Raw genomic sequence first — 22,243 nt, 5'->3', positions numbered from 1 at the left:
CTCAGCTCATCACTCAGTGCTCGGGGCCAAAGGGGCCCTGCACACAGGGCGTCTACAAAGGCAGGGCCAGGCCAGCTGCTGCCACAGCCCGGCTGCCTCCCACCTCCTGCTCCAGAGGGACTCGCGCCGTCCAGGGGACCCGGCCCGCCCGTGCCCGCCTGGCCTCAGGAGGGGCCCAGGAAGGCCTGCGCTGGTCCAGCTTCCATCCCCAAAGGTAAGACTGTTTCCTGTCCTTTTTTTTTTCCAATCCTCACCTGAGGGTATTTTCCACTGATTTTCAGAGAGAGTAGACAAGAGAGGGAAAGACACAGAGAAACATTAACGTGAGATTGATTGGTTGCCTCCTGCAGGAGCCCTGGTCCCTTGACCGGAATCGAACCCGGGACCCGGGACCCTTTGGTCTGCAGGCCTACGCTCTATTCACTGAGCCACACCGGCCAGGGCCCTGCTTCCTGCCTGTGAGTGGGTCTAGTGACACCCCAGGGCGCAGGCCGGAGGGAAGGGGCAGGGGTCTGCCCGGCGCCGGCGGGCGCTCTGTGGGTGCGGAGGACGAACAAATGCTTGGCTTTCTCTGGTCTCCCTGCCCAACAGGGGGGCGACCTGTAAACACCCGCCCCTCCTCCACTGGGTTCCCGACGAGGACCCTCCTCGGTGCCACGTGCGGGCGCTGGGAAGGTGAGGCGGTGGCAGGTACCATGGGGGGCGGAGGTCCCCCGAGCTGAGACCCAGCCGGCCGCTCCTCCATCCTCGCCCCCACCCCGCGCAGGCGCAACGGGAGATCGGTGGGTTCGGCCGGAGCGCGCAGCCAGGGCGCACGGGGCGACCCAGGAGCTCGGCGGATGGCAGCGCCCCCTGTGGTACCAGCGCCTCCGCGGGCCGCCCAGAATCTGTGCCGCCCGGAGCCGGGCAGGGCGAACCCTCCGCGGCGCCGAGTAAGGGCTCCCGGTCCCTCCCGCACGTCGCCTGGGGCGCCGGCCTCGGGCCACACCTGTCCGTTCCTCCCGGAGGCCTCGCGCGGCGCTGACGGCCCCAGACGCGGAGCCCCGTGTCCGCCGCCGCTTTAATCCGGGGGCCCCGCTGGATAAAAGTCTGGGCGGCCCCGCGCCAGCTCCAGAGGGCGGTCGCCGGGGCGGGCGCGCCAGCGGGCGGGGTGCAGGCGAGCGACCCGAGGAGCCAGGGCGCGGGGCCGGTGAGCCGGGGTCTCCGGGTCGCTCGGGGTGGGGTCGTGGGCCGGGGTCCGGGGTGCCCTCGGGCTACACCCCGGGCCTGGGCAGCGGGGTGAGCGGACCCCAGGGGCTCAGGTGAGGGCGCTCATCCTGCGCCCTCGGCCCGTCGAGCGCGGACCGCTGAGCGGAGTCCCCCCTCCTTTTCCGCCCCCCCGCCCCGGGCTCTGAGAAGCCCCACTCCTTCCCCGCCGCCCCCCTCGCCGAACTCACACCCGCCGCCCCGGGGTGGAGGCAGCGGCGCCGGGCTGGCCCCGGCAATGGAGCCGCCGGGGCCGCGGGGCGCGCTGCCCCCCACGGAGTCGAGCCGGGAGCGCCTCCGGCGGCCGCGGCGGGGTAGTCCAGGCCCCTCCGTCAGGCTTGCGGTTTGGGAAGAAAAGGCGATGCCTCCGCCAAGAAGAGAGCGAGCGCGGTCCCCTCCCCCTCCACCGAGCCCGGGCGGTGGCGGCGGCACATCTAACGCGCGGGCACCCGGGCCGCCGCGGCCCCCGCAAACTACGCCCAGGCTCGGCCCCCGCCGCTCATTGGCGCGGGCGGGAGCCAGCGCAGTAGACCCTGCGCTGCCCTCGGCCGGCTGCGCGCGGAGCCCGAGCTGCCCAGGCCACGGCGTCCGGCCCCAGAGCCTCGACGCCGACCGCCGCGCCTCCCCGGCCGGGCCCAGCGCGAGGAGCCGGGCGAGGCAGCCGGCGCGGCCGGCGCCCCGCAGCCCCGACGCCCCCGGCCCGGCGCCCCCCCCCCCCCCGCCGCCGCTCACGCCGTGCGCTCCCCGCAGGTGGCCATGGGCCGAGGGGCGCGCGCGCTCCTGCTGCTGCTGGGCCTGCTGCAGGGGGCCGGGGGCGGCGAGGGCAGGAAGGCCTGGCGGCGCCGCGGCCAGCAGCCGCCCCCGCAGCGAGCCGAGGCGGTGCCCGCGGCCGGACCGCCCGTGGAGAGCTTCCCGCTGGACTTCACGGCCGTGGAGGGCAACATGGACAGCTTCATGGCGCAGGTGAAGAGCTTGGCGCAGTCCCTGTACCCCTGCTCCGCGCAGCAGCTCAGCGAGGACCTGCGGCTGCACCTCCTGCTCAACACGTCGGTGACCTGCAACGACGGCAGCCCCGCCGGGTAAGCCGCCTCCGCCCGGCTGTCCTGTCCGGCGCCCCTGCCGGCGGCCCCGCGGGGCTCCAGGCCGCCCGGTCCCAGCGGCTGCACCGCCACCGCCGCCGCCGGTCCCGCTCCGATGTCAGGCGTCCCTGCGCGGGACCCTCCCCACCGGCCGTGGCAGCTCCCGTCCCCCGGGGAGAGGGCGCCCATGGGGCTTGGGAGGTGCTGACCTCGGTCGGCCGGGCTCCGCGAGGGGGTGGGGACAGGCTTGGAGCCCTGGGCCTGGGCCAGCCTGGGCACTGACCCCTCGGCCATCGGTGCCCAGACCCTCTGCTGTGTCCTTCGGCCCCGGGGCGGGGAGATGGCAGCCCTCGAGCGGCCTCGGCTCCAACAGGAGGAGGCGACGCGGGGCGGGGAGAGCCCGGCTGCACCCCCACCCCCACCCCCACCCCAGCTCAGCTCAGTCGGCTCCCCGCTGCTGCCCGGGCTGCGGGCGGGGGGCGGAGGGAGCTGCTGGACCAGGGAGGGGAGCAGGTGGTGCAAAAGGACCTCGGGAGCGACGGCCCCGAAAGAGAAAAGGAAGGATGCGAGGCTGAGGATCGTGAGGAGTTGGGGAGCCCCCTCGCTCCGCCAGCCGGCGCCCGAGGAACGGGACGCGGGGTCAGGCCTCAGTAGGGACGCTCGACCGCGCCTCGCCCCTGCATCCCGCCGGCCATCTCAGCCCCCCGCCCGAGCACTCTCCTCCGCGAGCGCCCTTTGCGCACCCCGAGTGCCACGGCGCGCCCCCGGAGGGTCCCGAGTCCGGACGACAGCACCCCCCCGAACCACCCCCCATGCGCCCGGCCGCCGGCACCGAGTTCCAGCCGGTCCCGCACGGGGTGGGCTGTGGGGATTTTCCACGGACCACACAGCCCCTCGCGGCCCTTCCCCGTCCCGCGGGCGCCCCCTCCCGGGCCTGGCGCCGCCGGTGCGCGGTGCAGGGGTCCGGCAGCGGGCGCCCCCTTGCGGCCGGCGCGCCCGGCGACAGGTGGAGGACCAGGGCCCTGCGCGCTGACACCCCCCTGCACCCCTGCACCCCCGCAGCTACTACCTGAAGGAGTCCAAGGGCAGTCGGCGCTGGCTGCTCTTCCTGGAAGGTGCGTCCCGGGAGCCGGGCGGGCGGCGGGGCGGCGGGGCGGCGGGTCCCCGGGTCCCCGGCCGCGGCCTGAGCGCTCCGTGCGGTGCCCACAGGCGGCTGGTACTGCTTCAACCGCGAGAACTGCGACTCCCGGTACAACACGCTGCGGCGCCTCATGAGCTCCAAGGACTGGCCGCGCACGCGCACAGGTCAGGGCGCCCACCTGCCCGCCCGGGCCCCGGGGGCAGGGCCGGCTCCTGGGCTCACGGTGGAGGTCCTGGCTCCACTCCCGAGCACCACCCCCCGCCCCCTCCCCCCCGCCGTCCATGCCCCCGCCCCTTCCCTGACTCCCCAGGAAGGGTCCACGCCCTCCCGCCCTGGGTCCTAGGTCATCCCTGGGTCCAAGCAGCCCGTGGAGGTGGGGGCGGTCGGGGGCCACATCCGGGGCTCACACTCCGGCTGGGCATCCTGGCCGGGAGGACTGGTCTGTCCCCCCTTCCCCGCCACCCACCTTGTGGGGACCAAGTAGGAACCCCGCACGCCCTGCCCGGCCCGCTGACTCTGTCCCCCCTGCCACAGGCACGGGGATCCTGTCCTCCCAGCCCGAGGAGAACCCCCACTGGTGGAACGCCAACATGGTGTAAGGGCGGAGGGGGCCTGTGCTCAGGGTCCCTCCTGGGGGTCCTGCTTGGGGGGGTCCTTCCGGGGGCGGGGGGGGGGCGGCTGGCTTGCAGGGCCGGGAGGGGCCGGGAGGGGCCGGGAGGGGCTGGCGGCGCAGGCCTCACTGTCCTCTCCTGCAGCTTCATCCCCTACTGCTCCAGTGACGTCTGGAGCGGGGCTTCACCCAAGTCCGACAAGAGTGAGTCCCCTGCCCTCCCCCGTCCCCGCCCCGCCGCCAGGCAGGCAGGGAGGGAGGAGCAAGCTCCCAGGATGCAGGCCTTCCCCTTGTAACCCCTCTAACCCCACCCCCCATGCCCCAGGTGCCTGCTTGTGCAGGGCTGGCCCGCCCGTGGGGATCCTCACTCCTGGCTGGCCCATGGGGAGGGGCCCCCAGCACTGCCCTACACACCTGACCCCCCCTCCCTCCAGTGAACCTATCCCCCGTCCCAACCCCCCAGCAGCCCTCTTCCTCCCCACCTGGGTAGGAGGCCTCGCTCTCTGTCCAGGCCCCAGGTGAAACCACCCCCTTCTCCCGCAGATGAATATGCCTTCATGGGCGCCCTCATCATCCAGGAGGTGGTGCGGGAGCTCCTGGGCAAAGGGCTGAGTGGGGCCAAGGTGCTGCTGCTGGCAGGGAGCAGGTGGGCCTGGCCGGGGTCTGGGGGGAGGGGGGCAGGTGGGCCGGCAGGGGCCTGTGGGGGGGGCTTGGCAGGGGCCTGGGGGGAGGCAGGTGGGCCTGGCTGGGGCCTGGGGGGACGGGGAAAGGGGGCAGGTGGGCCTGGCCGGGGCCTGGGGGGACGGGGAAAGGGGGCAGGTGGGCCTGGCCGGGGCCTGGAGGGACAGGAAAGGGGGCAGGTGGGGTTCCAGCCTTGCAGCCCTGGGTAAGCATCCACTGCAGCTGGGAACTGTCTAGAGCCGTGGTGGGCAAACTGCGGCTCGCGAGCCACATGCGGTTCTTCGGCCCCTTGAGTGTGGCTCTTCCTAAGCCTCAGGAGGACCCTAATTAAGTTAATAACAATGTACCTACCTATATAGTTTAAGTTTAAAAAATGTGTACTGTTGCTATTTGGCTCGGTTGACTAGTGAGTTTGCCGACCACTGGTCTAGAGCATCGGTTCTCAACCTGTGGGTCGAGACCCCTTTGGGGGGCGAATGACCCTTTCACAGGGGTCGCCTAAGACCATCGGAAAACACATATATCATTACATATTGTTCTTGTGATTAATCACGATGCTTTAATTATGTTCAATTTGTAACAATGAAAATACATCCTGCATATCAGATATTTACATTATGATTCATAACAGTAGCAACATGACAGTGATGAAGTAACAATGAAAATAATTTTATGGTTGGGGGTCACCACCACATGAGGAGCTCTATTAAAGGGTCGCGGCATGAGGAAGGTTGAGAGCCACTGATCTAGAGGAAGCTCTGGACCCCGTGGTGTGGACGAGGGGAGCCCTGGACCGCAGTGACCGAGGGGTGGTCAGCATTAGCTGCAGGCCCGTGCACCTTCTCCGGGGCCTGGATCCACGTGGCAGGGAGCACATTGCTGGGCACTGTCCCAGGAGGCGTGCAGGGGACCTGGGGGCATCGGCGTGATGGGTGAAGGACAGGCCACACAGAACCTCTTCATTTACTTATTTATGTTTTTATTGACGTCAGAGAGGAAGGGAGAGGGAGTGAGAGATAGAAACATCCATGATGAGAGAGAATCGTGGACTGGCTGCCTCCTGCACGCCCCCCACTGGGGATCGAGCCCACAACCCAGGCCTGTGCCCCGACCGGGAATGGAACGGTGATCCCCTGGTTTAACCATTGAGCCACACCGGCCGGACCCTCTTTACTTTCAGATAAGGAAACCAACCGAGGTGGAGAGAGAGGGGGCGGGGGTGGGAAGGAGGACAGGGAGGAAGTGGGCGGCCTGCCCTTAGCGCTGGGTCAGCGCCTGGAGCCTGCCAGTCCCTCCCCCGCCTCCAGAACCCGAAGGGCACGGGAAAGGGCCTGGGAGCCTCAGGGACAGGCGGGGGGGGGGGGGGGGGGGGGGCAGGGACTGTGGTGGCAGTTGTGCAGGTACATCGGGCTCCCTGCCCTCCCGGGGCCGGGCTCGGGGCCAGGCGGGCTCTGGGGCTGAGCGCCCCCGTCGCCCGGCCTCACGTCCCCCTCCCTGCAGCGCGGGCGGCACGGGGGTGCTGCTCAACGTGGACCGCGTGGCGGAGCAGCTGCAGGAGCTGGGCCACCCCGCCGTTCAGGTGCGGGGCCTGGTGGACTCGGGCTGGTTCCTGGACAACAAGCAGTACCACCGCACGGACTGCGTGGACACGGCCACCTGTGCGCCCACCGACGCCATCCGCCTGGGCATCAGGTGCCGGGAGGGCGGCCGGGCCGGCGGGGTCCCGGGCAGAGGGCGGGAGGAGTGGTGTCCTCTGTGGCTGAGGGAGCCCCGGTGGGGCCCGGGGCAGCCTAACCGGCGGCTGTGGCCCAGGTACTGGAACGGGGTGGTCCCTGAGCGCTGCCGGCGCCAGTTCAAGGAGGGCGAGGAATGGAACTGCTTCTTCGGCTACAAGGTCTACCCGACCCTGCGCTGTGAGTGCTCAGCTTGGGGCTCTCGGGGCACCCAGGGGTGGGGGACCTCCTGCACCTCCTGACTGCAGCCTGGAGTCCGGTCCCAGAGGCCAGGCCCAGACCGGAGCGGGCGACCCACCCGTGCGGTTCGCCTGGGACTCTCCTGGTCTGAGCACTGAGCCCACTCTGGTGGGGAGACCGGGACGGGGTGCAGGTGGGGGCGGGGATCGGTCGGCTCCCAGGGCCTGGGCTGCCCCTCCCCCGCCCCACATGTGGGGAGTCGGAGTGAGAGCCCTGCAAAGGGACCTCGTCACCAAGTCTCAGTAGAAGGGTGTCCGGGAGCCAGGCCAAGCTGGTGGCTGGGGGCGCGTAACAGGGCACTTCTTGGAAGAAGGGTGGGTGCTATGGGGCAGCCGGGCTGAGTGGGGCTGGCGACCAGCACCTGAGGGGCCAGGCCAGCTGGCCCGGACCTGGGGGGCCGGAGCCTGGGGTGGGGGGCCGAGTCCCAGCGAGAGGCCCAGCTGAGCCGTGCCCCCCAGGCCCCGTGTTCGTGGTGCAGTGGCTGTTCGACGAGGCCCAGCTGACCGTGGACAACGTGCACCTCACGGGGCAGCCGGTCCAGGAGGGCCAGTGGCTGTACATCCAGAACGTGGGCCGGGAGCTGCGGCAGACGCTCAAGGACGTGGCGTGAGTGCCGGGCCCTCCGTAGGCAGCGGCCACTCGCCTGACACGCAGGGGCCTCCGGGGGCCGAGGTGCCCGCCGTGGGCGAGGAGCAGCCCGCGGGTGCACGCAGACCCGGGGACACCACCGGGCGTCGAACCGTGACGCCTGGCTCATGGGTTGATGCTCAACCACTGAGCCACACCGGCCGGGCAAGTCCCCTCAGTTTTACTGTGAATAGAAACTTCTTGAAAAATGAAACCTGTTGTTTGGAAAGTAGCAGCCCTGGCCAGGTGCTCAGCGGGTCAGAGCGTCGTCCTGACACACAGGTTGCGGGTTCGATGCCCGTTGGGGCGCACACACAGGCATCAACCGAGAGCACCAATAAGTGGGACGATAGATCCGTCTCTTTCTCTCCTCCCGCCCCTCTCAGGGTCAGCCGATCAATACACAAATAAGAACAGCATGTATTTGGGCAAAGGGAAGACCCAGATTTTCTTTAAAAAGGCACAACATTTGCCTCCAGGCCTCTGCGTCCAGGGCCCTTCCTGGCGGATCTGGAGGCAGGAAGGGACGAGGGTTTGCAGGGAACACACGGGCGGGTGGGACGGCCTGGGCCGAGGAGCAGCTGGCCAGCGGGCACAGCAAAGCCAGGAGGTGGAGGCGGGCAGGGGACAGGCTCCCGGGCAGTGACCGACCCGTGGGCATCGGGTGGGGAAGGGGCAGAGGTGGGGCGGCTGCTCACTGGCCGTCTGTCCCGCCCGCACAGGGCCAGCTTCGCGCCCGCCTGCCTGTCCCACGAGATCATCCTGCGAAGGTCAGCGCCCCTCGCCCTCGCCCCTCGCCCCTCGCCCTGGACGGCTCAGACCCCTGCCTCTCTCCCTGAACCCACAACCCCCTCCCGCCCCCCTGCCCGCACACCTGCCACCCAAGCCACTCAGACAACCGGCCGTGAGGCAGGAACCCAGTGTAGCGGGCTGTCTCCTGCTTCGGCCGCCCCCCCACCCCTGCCCCCGCGAGTGACCCCGCCCGGGTTCTCTCCACAGCCACTGGACGGAGGTGCAGGTGAAGGGGACCTCACTCCCGCGGGCGCTGCACTGCTGGGACAGGGGCCTCCACGAGGGCCACAAGGGCAGCAAAGCCCCGCTGAAGGGCTGCCCGGTCCACCTGGTGGACAGCTGCTCCTGGCCCCACTGCAACCCCTCGTGCCCCACCATCCGTGACCAGTTCACGGGGCAGGAGATGAACGTGGCCCAGTTCCTCATGCACATGGGCTTCGACGTGCAGGCCCTGGCGCAGCAGCAGGGCCTGGAGCCCAGCAAGCTGCTGGGGATGCTGAGCAGCGGGAGTTAGGGCGCCCCCGGGCCCCCAGCCCCCCTGCCCCTCCCAGGACAGACGGGGCCCCGTCCCCCTGCACTGGGTTCGGACGCCCACCCCTAGCAGCCTTCACCGACCCTCTGCACCCCGGACGCTGCCGCCCCCGCCCCCGCCCGCGGGGAGCCCGCGCACTGGACCCTCAGCCCCCGGCCCTCAGCCCAGCCTCTCCTGCCCTTTTGTATTATTTTATAAAGTGACTTTTTTATTACTTTAATTTTTTAAAAAGGAAAATAAGCAAGAAATATATGATGAATGATATTGTTTTGTAACATATATTTTTTAAATAATGAGATTAAAAAAGACAACAAAAGAGCTTTTCTCTGCGGACGTGTTTATTTGAACGGCAGTCGGCCCACTTTGCACCCCTCCCTGCCCTCCCCCAACTGACCTCCCCCCAACCCCTCCGCCAGGAACAGGGAGGGGGCTGGGGGGGCGAGGCCCACACCCGACCTCACCTCCCATTCTAGACCCTCTCTGAGGAGGCCCTGCTTCCGCTCACCCCACGGCCGAGGCTCAGGGCAGAGGCCTCCACAGGGCACACAGCTGCCATTCCTGTTTCTTGGGCTGCCGAGGTGACGTGCAGGTGGTGCGCATGGCACGGCTTCACACAGGATGGTCTTGCGGGCACGGCTCAGCATTTGCACACTCAGGAAGGTGTCACCACCCGCAGTCTCCAAACATTATCACCCAGCCCAGCGGGTGAGGGCTCCATCCCCAGTGGGGGGCCTGCAGGAGGCAGCCAATCAATGATTCTCTCTCATTACTGATGTTTCTATCTCCCTCTCCCTTACTCTCTGAAATGAATTTTGTAAAAAATGAAATAAAAACAAATTATCTATCTATATATATATATAAACCCTAATATGCAAATAGACTGAACGGCAGAACAACCCAACAACCGAACAACCGGTCGCTATGATGTGCACCGACCACCAGGGGGTGTACATGGAACATGGCAGGCATCGGCAGCAGAGTGCGGAACGTGGTGGGCATTGTCAGCAGGTGCGAGCAGTGGCTGCCAGCCCCGATCGCCCCTGAGGGCTTCTCCACCTCCCCCTGCTCCTGAGGGGCGATCAGGGCAGCAGCTGCTGCTCACACCCGCTGATGGCACTGGCCCCAATGTCAGCGGGTGCAAGCGGGGCCGGTGCCATCAGCGCGTGGGAGCGGTGGGAGTAGGGCTGCTGGCAGACAGGGGACTGGGGCTGTGATGGGAGGAGCCCAGTGGGGGCGCAGAGGATGGGCCGAGACCCGCCCCTGTGCCCACCGCACCTCATGGCCCACAGTTCCTTTTAAGGTGCATGAATTCGTGCACTGGGCCCCTAGTTTAAAAAATAAAATAAAAAGTGCGCAGGCACTCAGCCAACCCCTGTGGCCCTGCTTCCCCCGCCGACTGGCGGAGCACGACCTTCGCTGCCCTGGGACCTGGAGATGGAACTTTAACTCAGTGTCAACATTGACTCCAAATTTCAACTGTGTTTACAGCGACCTGAAAGGATCTGAAGGCCCAGGCAGGATGCGCCCCTGGCTTCCTGTCCCCTTCCCTTTGCTCCCAGAACAGCTTCGACCGCCGGGCCCCACTCAGCTGCCCTGACCCCGCAGACTCTGGCCAGCCGCCCACTGGCCACGGAGCCTCCACCAGCTCCTGTCTCTCCTTCAGCCTGGACACCTGTGCCTAGCGCCTCCCTGGGCCCCTCATTCTCACAATGAAGATGTCACCTCTTCTGCCCTAGTCAGTTTGGCTCAGTGGGTAGAGCGTTGGCCTGCAGACTAAAGGGTCCTGGGTTCGATTCCCGGCACATGCTCACGGTTGTGGGCTCGAGCTGTAGTAGGGGGCATGCAGGAGGCAGCTGGTCAATGACTCATTGATGTTTCTATTTCTCTCTCCCTCTCCCTTCTTCTCTGAAAGAAATAAAAATCCTATGTAATATCCTATATAATACAAGGCTAATATGCAAATCGACTGAACCAAACAGTAGAACACTGGTCAATATGATGCTCACTGACCAGCAGGGGGCAGACACTCAACACAGGAGCTGCCCCCTGGTGGTCAGTGCACTCCCACAGGGGGAGCACAGCTCAGCCACAAGCCAGGCTGATGGCTGGTGAGCGCAGTGGTGGTGGTGGGAGCCTCTCCTGCCTCCATGGCAACGCTAAGGGGAGTGGGCCTAAGCCGTCAGTCGGACATCCCCTGAGGGCTCCTGGACTGTGAGAGGGTGCAGGTCAGGCTCAGGGCACCCCCCCCCCCCCAGTGCATGAATTTCGTGCACCGGGCCTCTAGTCTATATATATTTTAAAAAGCACGTTAATTCAGACAGCCAGTGTGACTCCCCTTTTAAAGGGGGGTGGTTCACAGAGTGGCTGCCCACAGGAGCTAGGACCCCCCCCCCCAGGGTGGACGTAAATCAGGGACACTCACCAACCAAGTGGCCAGGCTGCTGGTGCTAGAACATTCCGACGTCACAGCTCCCGCAGTGGACACCCCCCACCCCCCGTGGGTTTCCGGCCAAGAAGAGCCCTTGTCCAGAACCTAACGGTGAGGAAACAGGCCGATCACACACTCGGAGAGACAGTCTGCAAAGCCACAGACTCAGACTCTCCAAAAAGCGGTGTGAGGAAATCGCAACAAAGAGAGAGACTGTTCTAGAATACGGGAACGGAGGCACAGCGGCCAAGTGCATCCTCCCCATCAGGTCCTGGTGCGGAAACTAGGGAGCTGCCACGTGCTTCCGGGAGGCGGGGAAACGGAACAAGGACCCGCTCACGTGTCCCTGCGTGAGCCTCCTGCTCGGTCCTTTCCCAGCAGGCGTCCGTCCGTGGAGGGACCTCGGGCGGATTGTCGTATCCACAGAATTAACATTATTATTAGTTGTTGTTTGTTAATCCTCCCCTGAGGATATTTTTCCATTGATTTTTAGAGAGAGTGGAAGGGCCGGAGAGAGACACATCGATTGGCTGCCTCCCGCACGCACCCTGACCAGGGCCGGGGATTGAGCCTGCAACCGAGGTACGAGCCCTCGACCGGAATCACAGGCTGACGCTCTATCCACGGAGCCAAACCGGCTAGGGAAACGTTATTATCGATGATTAACTATCAATGAGTGCGAGGGAGAGAGAACAAATGGCAAAATAAGACTGATTCTTTTTATATATACATATATTTTTTTATTGATTCTAGAGAGGAAGGGGGAGGGAGAGATAAAACATCAATGATGAGAGAGAAGGATTGCTTGGCTGCCTTCCGCACGCCCCTACTGGGGATCAAGCTCGCAACCTCGGGCATGTGCCTTTGACCGGAATCGAACCTGGAGCCTTTAATCCACAGGCTGGCGCTCTATCCACTGAGCCACACCGGCCAGGGCAGGACTGATTCTTGATTCGAGGGGGAGGTATGTTCATGGTGCTATTTCGCAACTCTTCCGTGAGTGTGAAGCTTTTCTAAATGAAGTCGGGGAAATAGATATATTTATGTAATTACACACACACACACACACACACACACGCACACACACACGCACACACACACGCGCGCACGAGATGTTCATAGTGGTCCATCCAGCGACAGGATCGCAGGCAATGTTTCTGTCTCGTTTCCTGCATTGATGGGTGTTCCAACTCCCATCAACATAGAACATGAAATGTTCTATGAAAGAAATGTTTTCATTTTCACAAGCCTTTCGTACATATTAATATTTTAGCCTGAAAATAGGGGAGTTGAGTTTCTTCTAGGTGTTCGCATGTCTAGTAGGGACAGGTCAAGAGCTCCATAATGCACCCCCCCCCCCCAAATAACAACTCCACCAGGGCAGGCTGGGGGCTGTGAGGAGAAAGGGGGCACGGCCCCCAGGAGCCCCCTCCCTTCCCCAGGGTCCCCCCATCCCTGCCCGGAACAGAGCTGACCCAGGGCCCCAGGGACCATGACAGCAGGTCCTGCAACCATCAGGGTCTGGACCAAGCCACCCCCGCCCCGGCCCCTCCCCCTCCTGGCCTGCCCTAGAGGCTGCTGAGCTGAAGGGACAGTGACCAGGGTCACTCTCTGCTCCCCTCCCTCCCCCTCCCTCCCCCTCCCCTGCAGGAAGAGGAGCGACAGACAGAGGCAGGTGCTGTGAAGGAGGCGGAGCCAGCAGCCAAGGGGTTAATGGTCCTGGCAGGGGCTTGGCCTGGGACACAGGGGTCAGATGTCCCCCTGGAATGGGGACGGCTGCTATTCCCAGGCTCTGACACTCCGCCTATTTATAGCGCCGCCCGGCCCCCCCACACCAGGCGGAGCCGCTGCTCCCTGCAATGTCACTGCCACTGCAGCCACCAGCACCGGCACCTCCGCACTGAAGGAGACAGAGCGGCCACCGCCCGGCAGGAACCCCTGGCCGCCAGGAGGCGGCCCGTCCGGTCCGATGGGCAGCACCATGGAGCCCCCCGGGGGCGGGTACCTGCACCTGGGCGCCGTGACGTCCCCCGTGGGCACGGCCCGCGTGCTGCAGCTGGCCTTCGGCTGCGCCACCTTCAGCCTGGTGGCCCACCGCGGCGGCTTCGCGGGGGTGCAGGGCACCTTCTGCATGGCCGCCTGGGGCTTCTGCTTCGCCCTCTCGGGCCTGGTGGTGGCCTGCGAGGTCACCCGGCTGCACAGCTGCCTGCGCCTCTCCTGGGGCAACTTCACGGCCGCCTTCGCCATGCTGGCCGCGCTGCTGTCGGCCACGGCCGCCGTCCTCTACCCGCTGTACTTCGCCCGTCTGCAGTGCCCGCCCGAGCCCGAGGGCTGCGCCACCCGGGACTTCCGTCTGGCCGCCAGCGTCTTCGCGGGGCTCCTGTTCCTGGCCTACGCGGCCGAGGTGGCCCTGACCCGGGCCCGGCCCGGCCAGGTGGCCAGCTACATGGCCACGGTGTCCGGGCTCCTGAAGATCGTCCAGGCCTTCGTGGCCTGCATCATCTTCGGGGCGCTGGTCCAGGACAGCGGCTACCGGCGCTACGCGGCCACCCAGTGGTGTGTGGCCGTCTACAGCCTGTGCTTCCTGGCCACGGTGGCCGTGGTGGCGCTGAGCGTCCTGGGCCACACAGGCGGCCCGGGCGGCCCCTTCGAGCGCACCGTGGCCGTGTACACCTTCCTGGCCGTGCTCCTCTACCTCAGCGCCGCCGTCATCTGGCCCGTCTTCTGCTTCGACCCCAAGTACGGCGAGCCCAGGCGGCCCCCCGACTGCCCCCGGGGCCGCTGCGCCTGGGACAGCCAGCTGGTGGTGGCCGCCTTCACCTACGTCAACCTGCTGCTCTACGTGGCCGACCTGGCCTACTCCCAGAGGATCCGCTTCGTGCCCGCCCCGTAGCCGGGCCCGCCACCTCTGCCCTGGATGCTGGGCACCACGAGGGAGCGGCCAGGGGAGGCCCCGCACAGCCGCTCAGAGGACTCCTGGCAGCGAAGGCAGCTTGGGGGGGAGGGGGGGGAGCGGGGAGCGGGGGCCTGAGCAGGATCCCAGAGAACCTCCGCCAGGCACTCCCAGCCCCTCCCTGTTTCTCCTTGTCTCCCTCTCTGTCTCTATCTCTGTCTCTCCCTGACTCTGTCTCTATCTCTGTCTCTCCCTGTCTCTGTCTCCCTCCCTCTCTGTCTCTCCAGGGCCTGGCCTCCGGCTCGGGGATGGTCCCTGTCGCTCAGGAGGAGCTCGGGAGGCAGGCCTGCAGGACCCACTCTGCACGTGGGTTCCCTGGGGGAGGGTTTGGGCAGCCCGGTGTCCATTGCGGTCGGGAGCCCACATTCAGGCGGAACCTAAGTGAAGCTGAGCAGAGACAGTTCCCAGGGCAGTGGGGAGGGGCTGGAAAGGAGCCGGGCGTGTGGACAGAGCTGGGCCGGGGCAGGGGCCTGGGGCCGGCCTCCTGCCTTCAGGGGGCAGCTCCGAGCAGGGAGCCAGGCCCGCGGGGGCCGTGCAGCTCAAAGGGAAGGAGCCGGAACCATGACCCCAGCTCACCCACCGGCCTCCACTGGCCGCAGAGAGGGGAACGGAGCCAGGACGGTGCAGTGGCCGGAGCCAGCTGAGGAGAGGCTGGTTCCCACCAGGCCGGCCCCGCCACCGGCCCCACCAGGACCTGCTGTGGCCCAGGGGAGGCTGGCCCAGGGGAGGCTGGCCCAGGGCAGCCACGGGACACGGAGCCGGGCCCGGCGCCTCCCTGATGCTCACGGCCCACAACCTCCATCTGCTCAAGTGTCCGTTCGCCTGGCCGCTGACCACCAGGGCCCACTGGGGCCGTCGTCCAGCCAGCTTCCTCCATTGAGAGCCCGGCTGGGGCCGGCCCCAGCACAGGGCCCCTCAGCCCCGCCTCTGGCCCAGGGTCCTGAGCAGGAAGTAAAGGCCAGCGCTGACCTGCACCCGGCTCTGGCCAGCAGTCTCTGCACCTCCTGCACCCCCTCACCCCATCCTCAGCGGAGAAGAGCCTGCCTCTGCCTGGCAGGGGAGGAGGCGGCTGGGGGGCCCAGGGTATTGGGGTGAGAGCAGACTCGGTCCTCTCCCTCGGTGAGAGCCAGCGTGAGGGGGAGATGGGATGACACCAAGCTCAGTGCTGACCCCCCGCGGCACTCAGCACTGCCCATCAGAGGGGTGCTGCCCACTGTGGGGACAGAGGGGACAGAGGGGTGCTGCCCACTGTGGGTGGCGGGACCCAAGCAGGTTTCAGGCGCGGGCACCCAGCGGAGTGGGAGACAATGGGTCCCGCCCGTGGGGAGGGCACTCAAGGGGCCCTTTACCCAGGGGGCAGTGGGGCAGGCTCAACAGCAGATCCCCGAAGAGGGCAGCAGCCGTGTCCTGGGGTGTCCTGAGGGCCCCGTGGCTGAGGGAGGGTTGGGGTTGGGGGGCATTTCCAGGTGACAAGGAGCCTACAGGCCACACCCCTCCCAGCTCACAGGGAGGCCTGGACCACAGTCGTCCTTCCTTCTCCAGCCAAACTTTCGGAACGCGTTCTCTGCCACCGACTTCCCAGTCCCCACACCGTCCAGGGGGCACCGTCCAGAGGCCGAGGCCCCAGTGCCCCCCCCCCCCACACCAATTGTCGCAGGTCCGATGGGGGGACAGAGGGGGTGCTCCTGCCGACACTGCCCCGGACCAGAGGACACCCTCGGCTCCAGGGAGTTACTTGCCATTATTAATTGGAAAACAGCACTTTGTGTCCGGCCGGTGTGGCTCAGTGGTCGAGCGTCCACCTATGAAGCAAGAAGTCCCTGGTTGGATTCAGGCCAGGGCAGATGCCCGGTTGCAGGTTCGACCCCCAGGAGGGGGCGTGCAGGAGGCAGCCAATGGATGATGTTTCTCTCTCATCGATGTTTCTATCTCTCCCTCTTCCTCTCTCTCTAAAAAGCAATAAAAACATTTTTTTTAAAGAAAGAAAAACTACTTTTTAAAGAAGACGGTTCCATTCTCTGGTGATGGACAGTCGGTCAGGAGGGCTGGGTCTGTGTCCGGGCCGCTTCCCCGAGCAGCCCCTTCCTGGGAGGGGAGGACTAGTGGCCCCGACAGGCCTGGCGCCCGATCGCCCGCCGCACAGGGCTCTGGTCGCCGCGTCACAGAAAAGGCCCGGCCTGCCTCTGGGCTCCAGCGCCGGAGTGATTCTGAGAATAGGGTCCGGGACAGCTTGTCATTTAATTTGCAGAACTGACCAAACAGGGCGGCTCACCCCTTCTCCTGTGGGCAGCCAGCTGTCCACAAGGATCCCTTCCTCCTTTGCCTGAACCTGCTGCTGCCGGGGACCCCGGACTTTCCCAAACCCAACGCCGACTCAGACTCAGCTCAGATGAGCCCTGAGCGCGTCCTGGTGGGGCTGGGGGCGCTGTGGCCATGTGCTCCCTAAGACCCAGGGCCAAGGACTTCCAGGGACCCTGCAGACAAGACGTCAGGAGAGACTGGGGTGCTCCAGGAAGCTGGGGGGCGCTGGGGGTCACCTTCCTCTGTTTGCCACCTGCCGACGCTGCCTGTCGGGTAGGTGGACATGGCAACAGGCCTATGACCCGAGGGTCATGCAGCTTTCAGGGGGGCCTGGCCCAGAGAGACTGGCGGGGAGAAGCTCCCGGTGGAAGGAGCAGGGTCTGGGGGGGCAGGACCTAGACTTCCCGGGGCGCCCGAGCCTCCGTGAGAAGGCCTGGGCTTCCCTTCCGTTTCCCAGCCTCCTGGTACAATTGAAAAAGCCCAAACAAGCTGGAAACAGAAGCACACACAGAACTTGAAAGTGGCAGAAACAGTGTCACACTAGCGATACGTGTTAAATGCTTCCCTTGGGCAAACTGTTTCACACACACACCTCGCAGAGCAGGGCTCCTCCACACGCCGCGGTCCTGCTAGTAGCAGGTCTGGGAGCACGGCCAGCGGCCCCCCGCGGTGGGGACCCCACTCCCGCCGCCCTTACCCCCGCTCAGTCCCCACGTATGGTCCTGCGGGCCCGGATCTCGGGGGGCGAGCGCCCAGGGGGCTGGGGTTCCACGGGACGCACGGGGCTGGGCGGTTCCAGGAGACCCGTTGCTGGGGGGAGCGGGTGCGGGGTGGGGTTTCCAGGGTGCAGGGTTCTCGTCGCACGGATCCGGGGTGCAGGGTCCCAACAGGCGCGGATCCGGAGGGGCGGGGGTTCCCGGATCACCTGGGGGCGGGGGGCGGCGGGGCGACCGAGCCGGGCCGGCGGGGGCGGGGGGCCCCAGCGAGTGGATGATGCAACCCCCCCCTCACCGCCACCCGCGCCCTCTGATTGGTCGGCGTCCGAATGGCCGCGCTGCGGATTGGCTGGGGCGCCGGAGGCGGGGCCGCGGGGCGGGGATGCCGCGTGGCTGGCGCCGCTCGGTGGGTGGGGGGCGCCCTGCGCTGGAGAACCCGGTACCTGGGCGCCCCGCGGGGTCGGCTCCTGCGGCGGAGAGCGCTGCCGGGCGGGGGCGGCGCGTCTGGGTCCCGGCCCGGGGCGGGGGGAGCCGGGGCGGGAGGCGCTCGCCCCTGGGGGCCTTCGGGCGCCCGCCGCCCCGCGACCCCTTTGCAGGCCCGCGCGCTCCTTCCTGCTCCACGCGCGCGGGACCTCGGGGAGCTAAGCCGGGGACCCCGCTGAGCGGGGAATCGGGGTCCGGGACCCCGCTGTAGGTGGGAGTCGGGGCAGTTCCCGGGGCTCCGGGGCTGTCGGGCAGCCCAGGGGGAAGTTAGACGGGTTTGGGGGGAGGGGGGTGGCGCCCGCAGGCGGTGGAGTGGCCGGGCCTGGCACTGCCCCCCTGACTTCTCGCGCCGGATCCTGCCCCGTCTCCCCCGCAGTTGTTCCCACCGCGCAAGGGGCAGCTCCGAGGGCCGTGGGCGCGTCAGACGCCATGAGCGTGGGCTTCATCGGGGCGGGCCAGCTGGCCTTTGCCCTGGCCAAGGGCTTCACGGCGGCAGGTAGGTCCTGCGGCCAGGAGGGCGCCCCCTTCTGCAGGTGGGGGGAGGAGGGGGGTCTCCATAATATGCCTGTGGGACATGGCAGCCCCAAGATGTTTGGGGGGCGGGGTTGCTCTCACCCTGGGTGGTGGGGGTTCTGCTGACCCTCCTGGGAGCGGCCTTGAGGGAGGAACTGTTCCTGCAGGAGTCCTGGCCGCCCACAAGATCATGGCCAGCTCTCCAGACATGGACCTGGCCACGGTCTCCGCCCTCAGGGTAAGTGCTGGGCGACAGGGCCAGTCAGCGGATCTGACATGGGCGGGGTGGGGGTGGGGGGTGGGGGGGGGGCAGCCTGACCCTGGAGGGCCAGGAGCAGTGGCCCCAGGGGGGCACCGTGAGAGGAGGGGCCCTGGGCCCGAGTATCTCACAGACCCTGCTCTGCTCTGGGACCTGGGTGATGTGCAGCAGGTGGAGAGGGGGTGATGGTCGGGAAAGGTGTGCTGGGGGGCCAGACAGATGGGGCCACAGTGTGGGGCCGGGCCAGACACTTCTGGGGCTGATATAGTTTGGGTTCACGGTAGCTGATTAGACATCCAGACCCAAGGGTGGGCAAGTGCCCAGCTTGGGGCCACCACTCACCCCACGGAGCAGAGGGCAGGGGGCTGGGCTGCAGCCCAGGGTGGGGTGGGCCGAGGCTGGGACAGAGAGGAAGGAGGAGAGAGAGAGAGAGAGAGAGAGAGGGAGGGAGGGGGAGAGAAACATCAGTGATGAGAAAGAAACATTGACCGGCTGCCTCCTGCACACCCCACACTGGGGATCGAGCCTGGAACCCGGGCATATGCCCTGACCAGAATCAAACCCTGACCTCCTGGTTCATAGGTCAATGCTCAACCACTGAGCCATGCCGGCCGGGCGCTTCCTCTACTTTTGGGTGGGAGGGGCGGTTGGGGTGTCACAGCCCCTTTCCCTGAGCCCCGGGTCCGGCCATGCCCACACCCCAGCAGCCTCTGTGCGGGTCCACATGGTGGCTCTCGGCTGAGAGAGATGCTGGGGGTCCGGCCAGCTACGGGGACAGGCTGAGCCGCCCCTGCATTCCCCACAGAAAATGGGGGTGAACCTGACGCCCCACAACAAGGAGACGGTGCAGCACAGCGACGTGCTCTTCCTGGCAGTAAAGCCGCACATCATCCCCTTCATCCTGGACGAGGTCGGCGCCCACATCGAGAGCCGGCACATCGTGGTGTCCTGCGCGGCCGGTGTCACCATCAGCAGCATCGAGAAGGTGGGGCTGAGAGCGGGTGGGAGTGTGTGCAGAGAGGCTAGGCCTCCCGCCCTCTGTGTGCCTGGGTTCTCCATCTGTGAAATGGGCGTGTGGGCCCCGCCCCCAGTGAGAACCCAGGAAATGCTCCGGTGTGTGAGCCTGTTCTCACCCTCACCCAGCACCCCCTGCTGGGCCCGGGGCTGGGAGGGACACCCCGCTGGTTTCTCCTACAGAAGCTCAGGGCGTTCCAGCCGGCCCCCAAAGTCATCCGCTGCATGACCAACACGCCGGTGGTGGTGCGGGAGGGGGCCACGGTGTACGCCACGGGCACCCACGCCCAAGTGGAGGACGGCCGGCTCCTGGAGCAGCTGCTGTGCAGCGTGGGTTTCTGCGCGGAGGTGGAGGAGGACCTGATCGACGCCGTCACGGGGCTCAGTGGCAGCGGGCCCGCCTACGTGAGGACCGGGTGCAGGCGGGCGGTGGCTGGGGCCTGGCAGGGGACAGCTGGGGGTGTGGGAGGACCCCCAGGTGCCTTCGTCAGTCCTTCCCCCCGCCTCCCTGCTCCCTGCTCCGGTCCTTCCCCTCCTCCCTGCTCTGGCCGCTTCGGGCAGAGCTGCTGGACAACCACAGACTGGAGCAGAATTCGCCTGGGACCCCGGCTTAGGCGCCCTCTCCCCGCAGGCGTTCACAGCCCTCGATGCCCTGGCTGACGGGGGTGTGAAGATGGGGCTTCCCAGGCGCCTGGCAGTCCGCCTCGGGGCCCAGGCTCTGCTGGTCAGTATCGTCCTCTGGTGGGGCCACTCCTTGCTGGGCGTGAGGCTCGTGCCCTGGAACGGAGGGGCAGGTCGTCAGCGCGAGCCTCGGTGGCGGGGCTGGGGGCCGTGTCGTGCGGATGTGGGTGGGCGCCCCTCAGCGGACATCCTCTCTCGTCTCCCCCACGCAGGGTGCTGCCAAGATGCTGCTGGACTCGGAGCAGCACCCAGGGCAGCTCAAGGACAACGTCTGCTCCCCCGGAGGCGCCACCATCCACGCCCTGCACGTGCTGGAGAGCGGGGGCTTCCGCTCCCTGCTCATCAACGCCGTGGAGGCCTCCTGCATCCGCACCCGGTGGGCCCCGCCGCCCGCCCCCCACTCCCAGCCCACCCCGCACCCACAGCCTGCCGATCTGGGAAGCTCTTGGCCATGGGCTGCTGGCTCAGCCGCTAACATTCGAGTCTGCTCAGCCCCTCACTCAGCAGATGTGTATCGAGCTCTGGCCTGGTGGTGGGCAGGGCACGGGGAGCCCCGAGGTTCCCTGGGTGCGGTTTACCGTGCCCTCCCCGTTGTCCTGCCGGGGAGCCTCTGTGGGCTGGTGATAACCCTCCTCCGGGCCTGGCTGGGGAGATTAGCAGGTTAGACCAGCGGGACCTGGCGCCGGCACCCGCTTGACCGCTGACAGGAAGCCAGAGCGGCTTGGAGTCTGGAGTTAGGCTCGGCGTCACTGTCCCTGGGCTGTGGGCCTTGCTCCCTCCTCCCTCGTGGACACCTGGGCTCGGAGGAGGCGGGTCCCTGTACTCAACCCCCCTCTCTGCCCCTCCAGGGAGCTGCAGTCCATGGCCGACCAGGAGAAGGTCTCGCCCGCTGCCATTAAGAAGACCGTCCTGGACAGGGTGAAGCTGGACTCTCCTCCCGGGGCCGCGCCGGCCGCTTCGGGCCACTCCAAGCTGCTCCCCCGCAGCGTGGCCCCGGCGGGCAAGAAGGACTGAGGGTCCCGCCTGTGCACCGGGCTGCCCTCTGCCTTCCCTCTCCTGGGCTTGGAGCTCCTGCGCTGGGCGTCTCTAGGCCCAGGCCACACAGGGTGTCGTGTCCGCATGGTGGCCTGCCCATGGCTCTGGTCAGCTTGGGCCAAGCAGGGTCATAGCCAGGGGGGATACATCACCTCCCAGTGGGAGCCTCCATGAGCGCTTCCTGGCCCAGAAGCGGGGTGGACTCTCTGAGCACAACCTCCTCCTTCCTCTGCTCCCAGCTCAGAAGGGGTTCAGCTCCCAGGGTCAGCTGTCCTGGGCTTGGCCCCTTCCTAAGCACAGAGGTCAAGGTTCCCCGCCCTGAAGGCCCAGCCAAGGAGAGAGCCCCCTCCCAAGCCTGCCACTTCCCCAACCTCCTCTCGCAGGGACACCTCCCTCGGTGTCGGGGGGACCAGCATCCTGACCTCAGAGGAGGGTCCTCGGTTCTTGGCCGGCTGCCAGCTGCCCCTTGCTCCCACTTGACACTTGAGAAAAGGGCTCCTTGGGAAGGTGGCCGTCCAGGTCCCCGGAGCACTCAGGCCACTGTCTCCCCCTCCTGGCCTTTTAGGTTTAATAAACTGGTTTCCAGCCCTAACTTCTAACTTTGTCACCATGTGTGGAGGGTTGTCCCAGCTGCCCAGGGCGTCATGGCAACCGGGTGTGATGTCAGGCTGAGCCCAGTAGCCCATGGCCAAGAGCCCTTGCTCCCCAGGTAGCCAGGCTGTGGGTGGGGGGAGGGGAGGCTCCCAGGGGGCAGAGGAAGGGTCAGCACCTCAGGCCGCCGTCACTAGAAGTGTGATGGAAGTTGGTACCATTGGCTGGGCGTGGTGGTGGGGGGGGTGGCGGGCGGAGCGGGCCCCAGCTTCTGCATCCTCCATGCCTCCTGACTTAACGGGGCACGTGTCTCCCCAATTTACCCAGGCAAGGGCAGGTGGCCCTTAGGGAGCTAGCTGCTTTAGGGTTTCTCCAGAAAAGTAGAAAAAATATATGTTAGAACATATACAGAGGTGGTTATAAGGAAGTGGCTAGCAAGTCCACCCTGCAGGGTGGCTGGCAGGCTGGATACCAGACAGCTGACGGTCCAGTTCACAGGCCCTCAGGCAGGGAGAGCCCATGTTGCTGGTGAGACTGAAGGCAGAATTCTCCAGGGCCGGCCAGTCTCTTTGGGCTTCTATTGCTTGGA

At 66.6% G+C, this 22,243-nt stretch overlaps 3 protein-coding genes across 7 annotated transcripts; all 3 read left to right on the top strand.

The window, feature by feature from the left end:
* Positions 1–1,171: 1,171 nt before the first annotated feature.
* NOTUM (notum, palmitoleoyl-protein carboxylesterase) lies at positions 1,172–8,980 on the top strand. The gene is made up of 12 exons (XM_070393234.1): positions 1,172–1,189; positions 1,996–2,324; positions 3,387–3,439; positions 3,534–3,629; positions 4,000–4,060; positions 4,221–4,279; positions 4,619–4,721; positions 6,257–6,448; positions 6,569–6,669; positions 7,188–7,335; positions 8,079–8,126; positions 8,356–8,980. The coding sequence occupies exons 2-12, from the start codon at positions 2,002–2,004 to the stop codon at positions 8,660–8,662; spliced, it is 1,491 nt and encodes a 496-aa protein (XP_070249335.1). The 5' UTR covers positions 1,172–1,189; positions 1,996–2,001; the 3' UTR covers positions 8,663–8,980.
* Positions 8,981–12,993: 4,013 nt separating this feature from the next.
* On the top strand, positions 12,994–14,001 carry MYADML2 (myeloid associated differentiation marker like 2). Its single transcript, XM_070393467.1, has one exon. The coding sequence runs from the start codon at positions 13,078–13,080 to the stop codon at positions 13,999–14,001; it is 924 nt and encodes a 307-aa protein (XP_070249568.1). The 5' UTR covers positions 12,994–13,077.
* A 3,460-nt stretch (positions 14,002–17,461) lies between these two features.
* PYCR1 (pyrroline-5-carboxylate reductase 1) lies at positions 17,462–21,655 on the top strand. 5 transcript variants are annotated; one of them, XM_070393031.1, is made up of 8 exons: positions 17,462–17,484; positions 17,938–18,057; positions 18,242–18,312; positions 19,139–19,318; positions 19,531–19,752; positions 19,979–20,071; positions 20,241–20,404; positions 20,877–21,655. In XM_070393031.1, exons 2-8 carry the CDS (start codon positions 17,991–17,993, stop codon positions 21,040–21,042), a joined length of 963 nt encoding a protein of 320 aa, XP_070249132.1. In that variant the 5' UTR covers positions 17,462–17,484; positions 17,938–17,990; the 3' UTR covers positions 21,043–21,655. The 5 variants fall into 5 exon arrangements, with proteins under 5 accessions (XP_070249132.1, XP_070249129.1, XP_070249130.1 ...); XM_070393028.1 differs by lacking the exon at positions 17,462–17,484 and adding an exon at positions 17,494–17,517; XM_070393029.1 differs by lacking the exon at positions 17,462–17,484 and adding an exon at positions 17,517–17,537.
* The last annotated feature ends 588 nt before the right edge of the window (positions 21,656–22,243 follow it).

This window comes from Myotis yumanensis, unplaced genomic scaffold (genome assembly GCF_028538775.1).
Source record: "Myotis yumanensis isolate MYYU_CA2020_CCGP unplaced genomic scaffold, mMyoYum1.0.hap1 SCAF_16, whole genome shotgun sequence".
Classification (NCBI taxonomy): Eukaryota; Metazoa; Chordata; class Mammalia; order Chiroptera; family Vespertilionidae; genus Myotis; species Myotis yumanensis.
The sequence above is the reverse complement of the archived record's forward strand: the minus strand, read 5'-3'. Positions and strand labels throughout refer to the sequence as shown.

Coding starts and splice junctions, on each gene's coding strand:
- MYADML2 (XM_070393467.1), top strand. CDS start 13,078: ATGGGCAGCACCATGGAGCCCCCCGGGGGCGGGTACCTGCACCTGGGC.
- NOTUM (XM_070393234.1), top strand. CDS start 2,002: ATGGGCCGAGGGGCGCGCGCGCTCCTGCTGCTGCTGGGCCTGCTGCAG. Junction 6,449..6,568: donor GCCATCCGCCTGGGCATCAG/GTGCCGGGAGGG, acceptor GCTGTGGCCCAG/GTACTGGAACGGGGTGGTCC. Junction 6,670..7,187: donor GGTCTACCCGACCCTGCGCT/GTGAGTGCTCAG, acceptor CGTGCCCCCCAG/GCCCCGTGTTCGTGGTGCAG.
- PYCR1 (XM_070393031.1), top strand. CDS start 17,991: ATGAGCGTGGGCTTCATCGGGGCGGGCCAGCTGGCCTTTGCCCTGGCC. Junction 18,058..18,241: donor CAAGGGCTTCACGGCGGCAG/GTAGGTCCTGCG, acceptor CTGTTCCTGCAG/GAGTCCTGGCCGCCCACAAG. Junction 18,313..19,138: donor CCACGGTCTCCGCCCTCAGG/GTAAGTGCTGGG, acceptor CATTCCCCACAG/AAAATGGGGGTGAACCTGAC.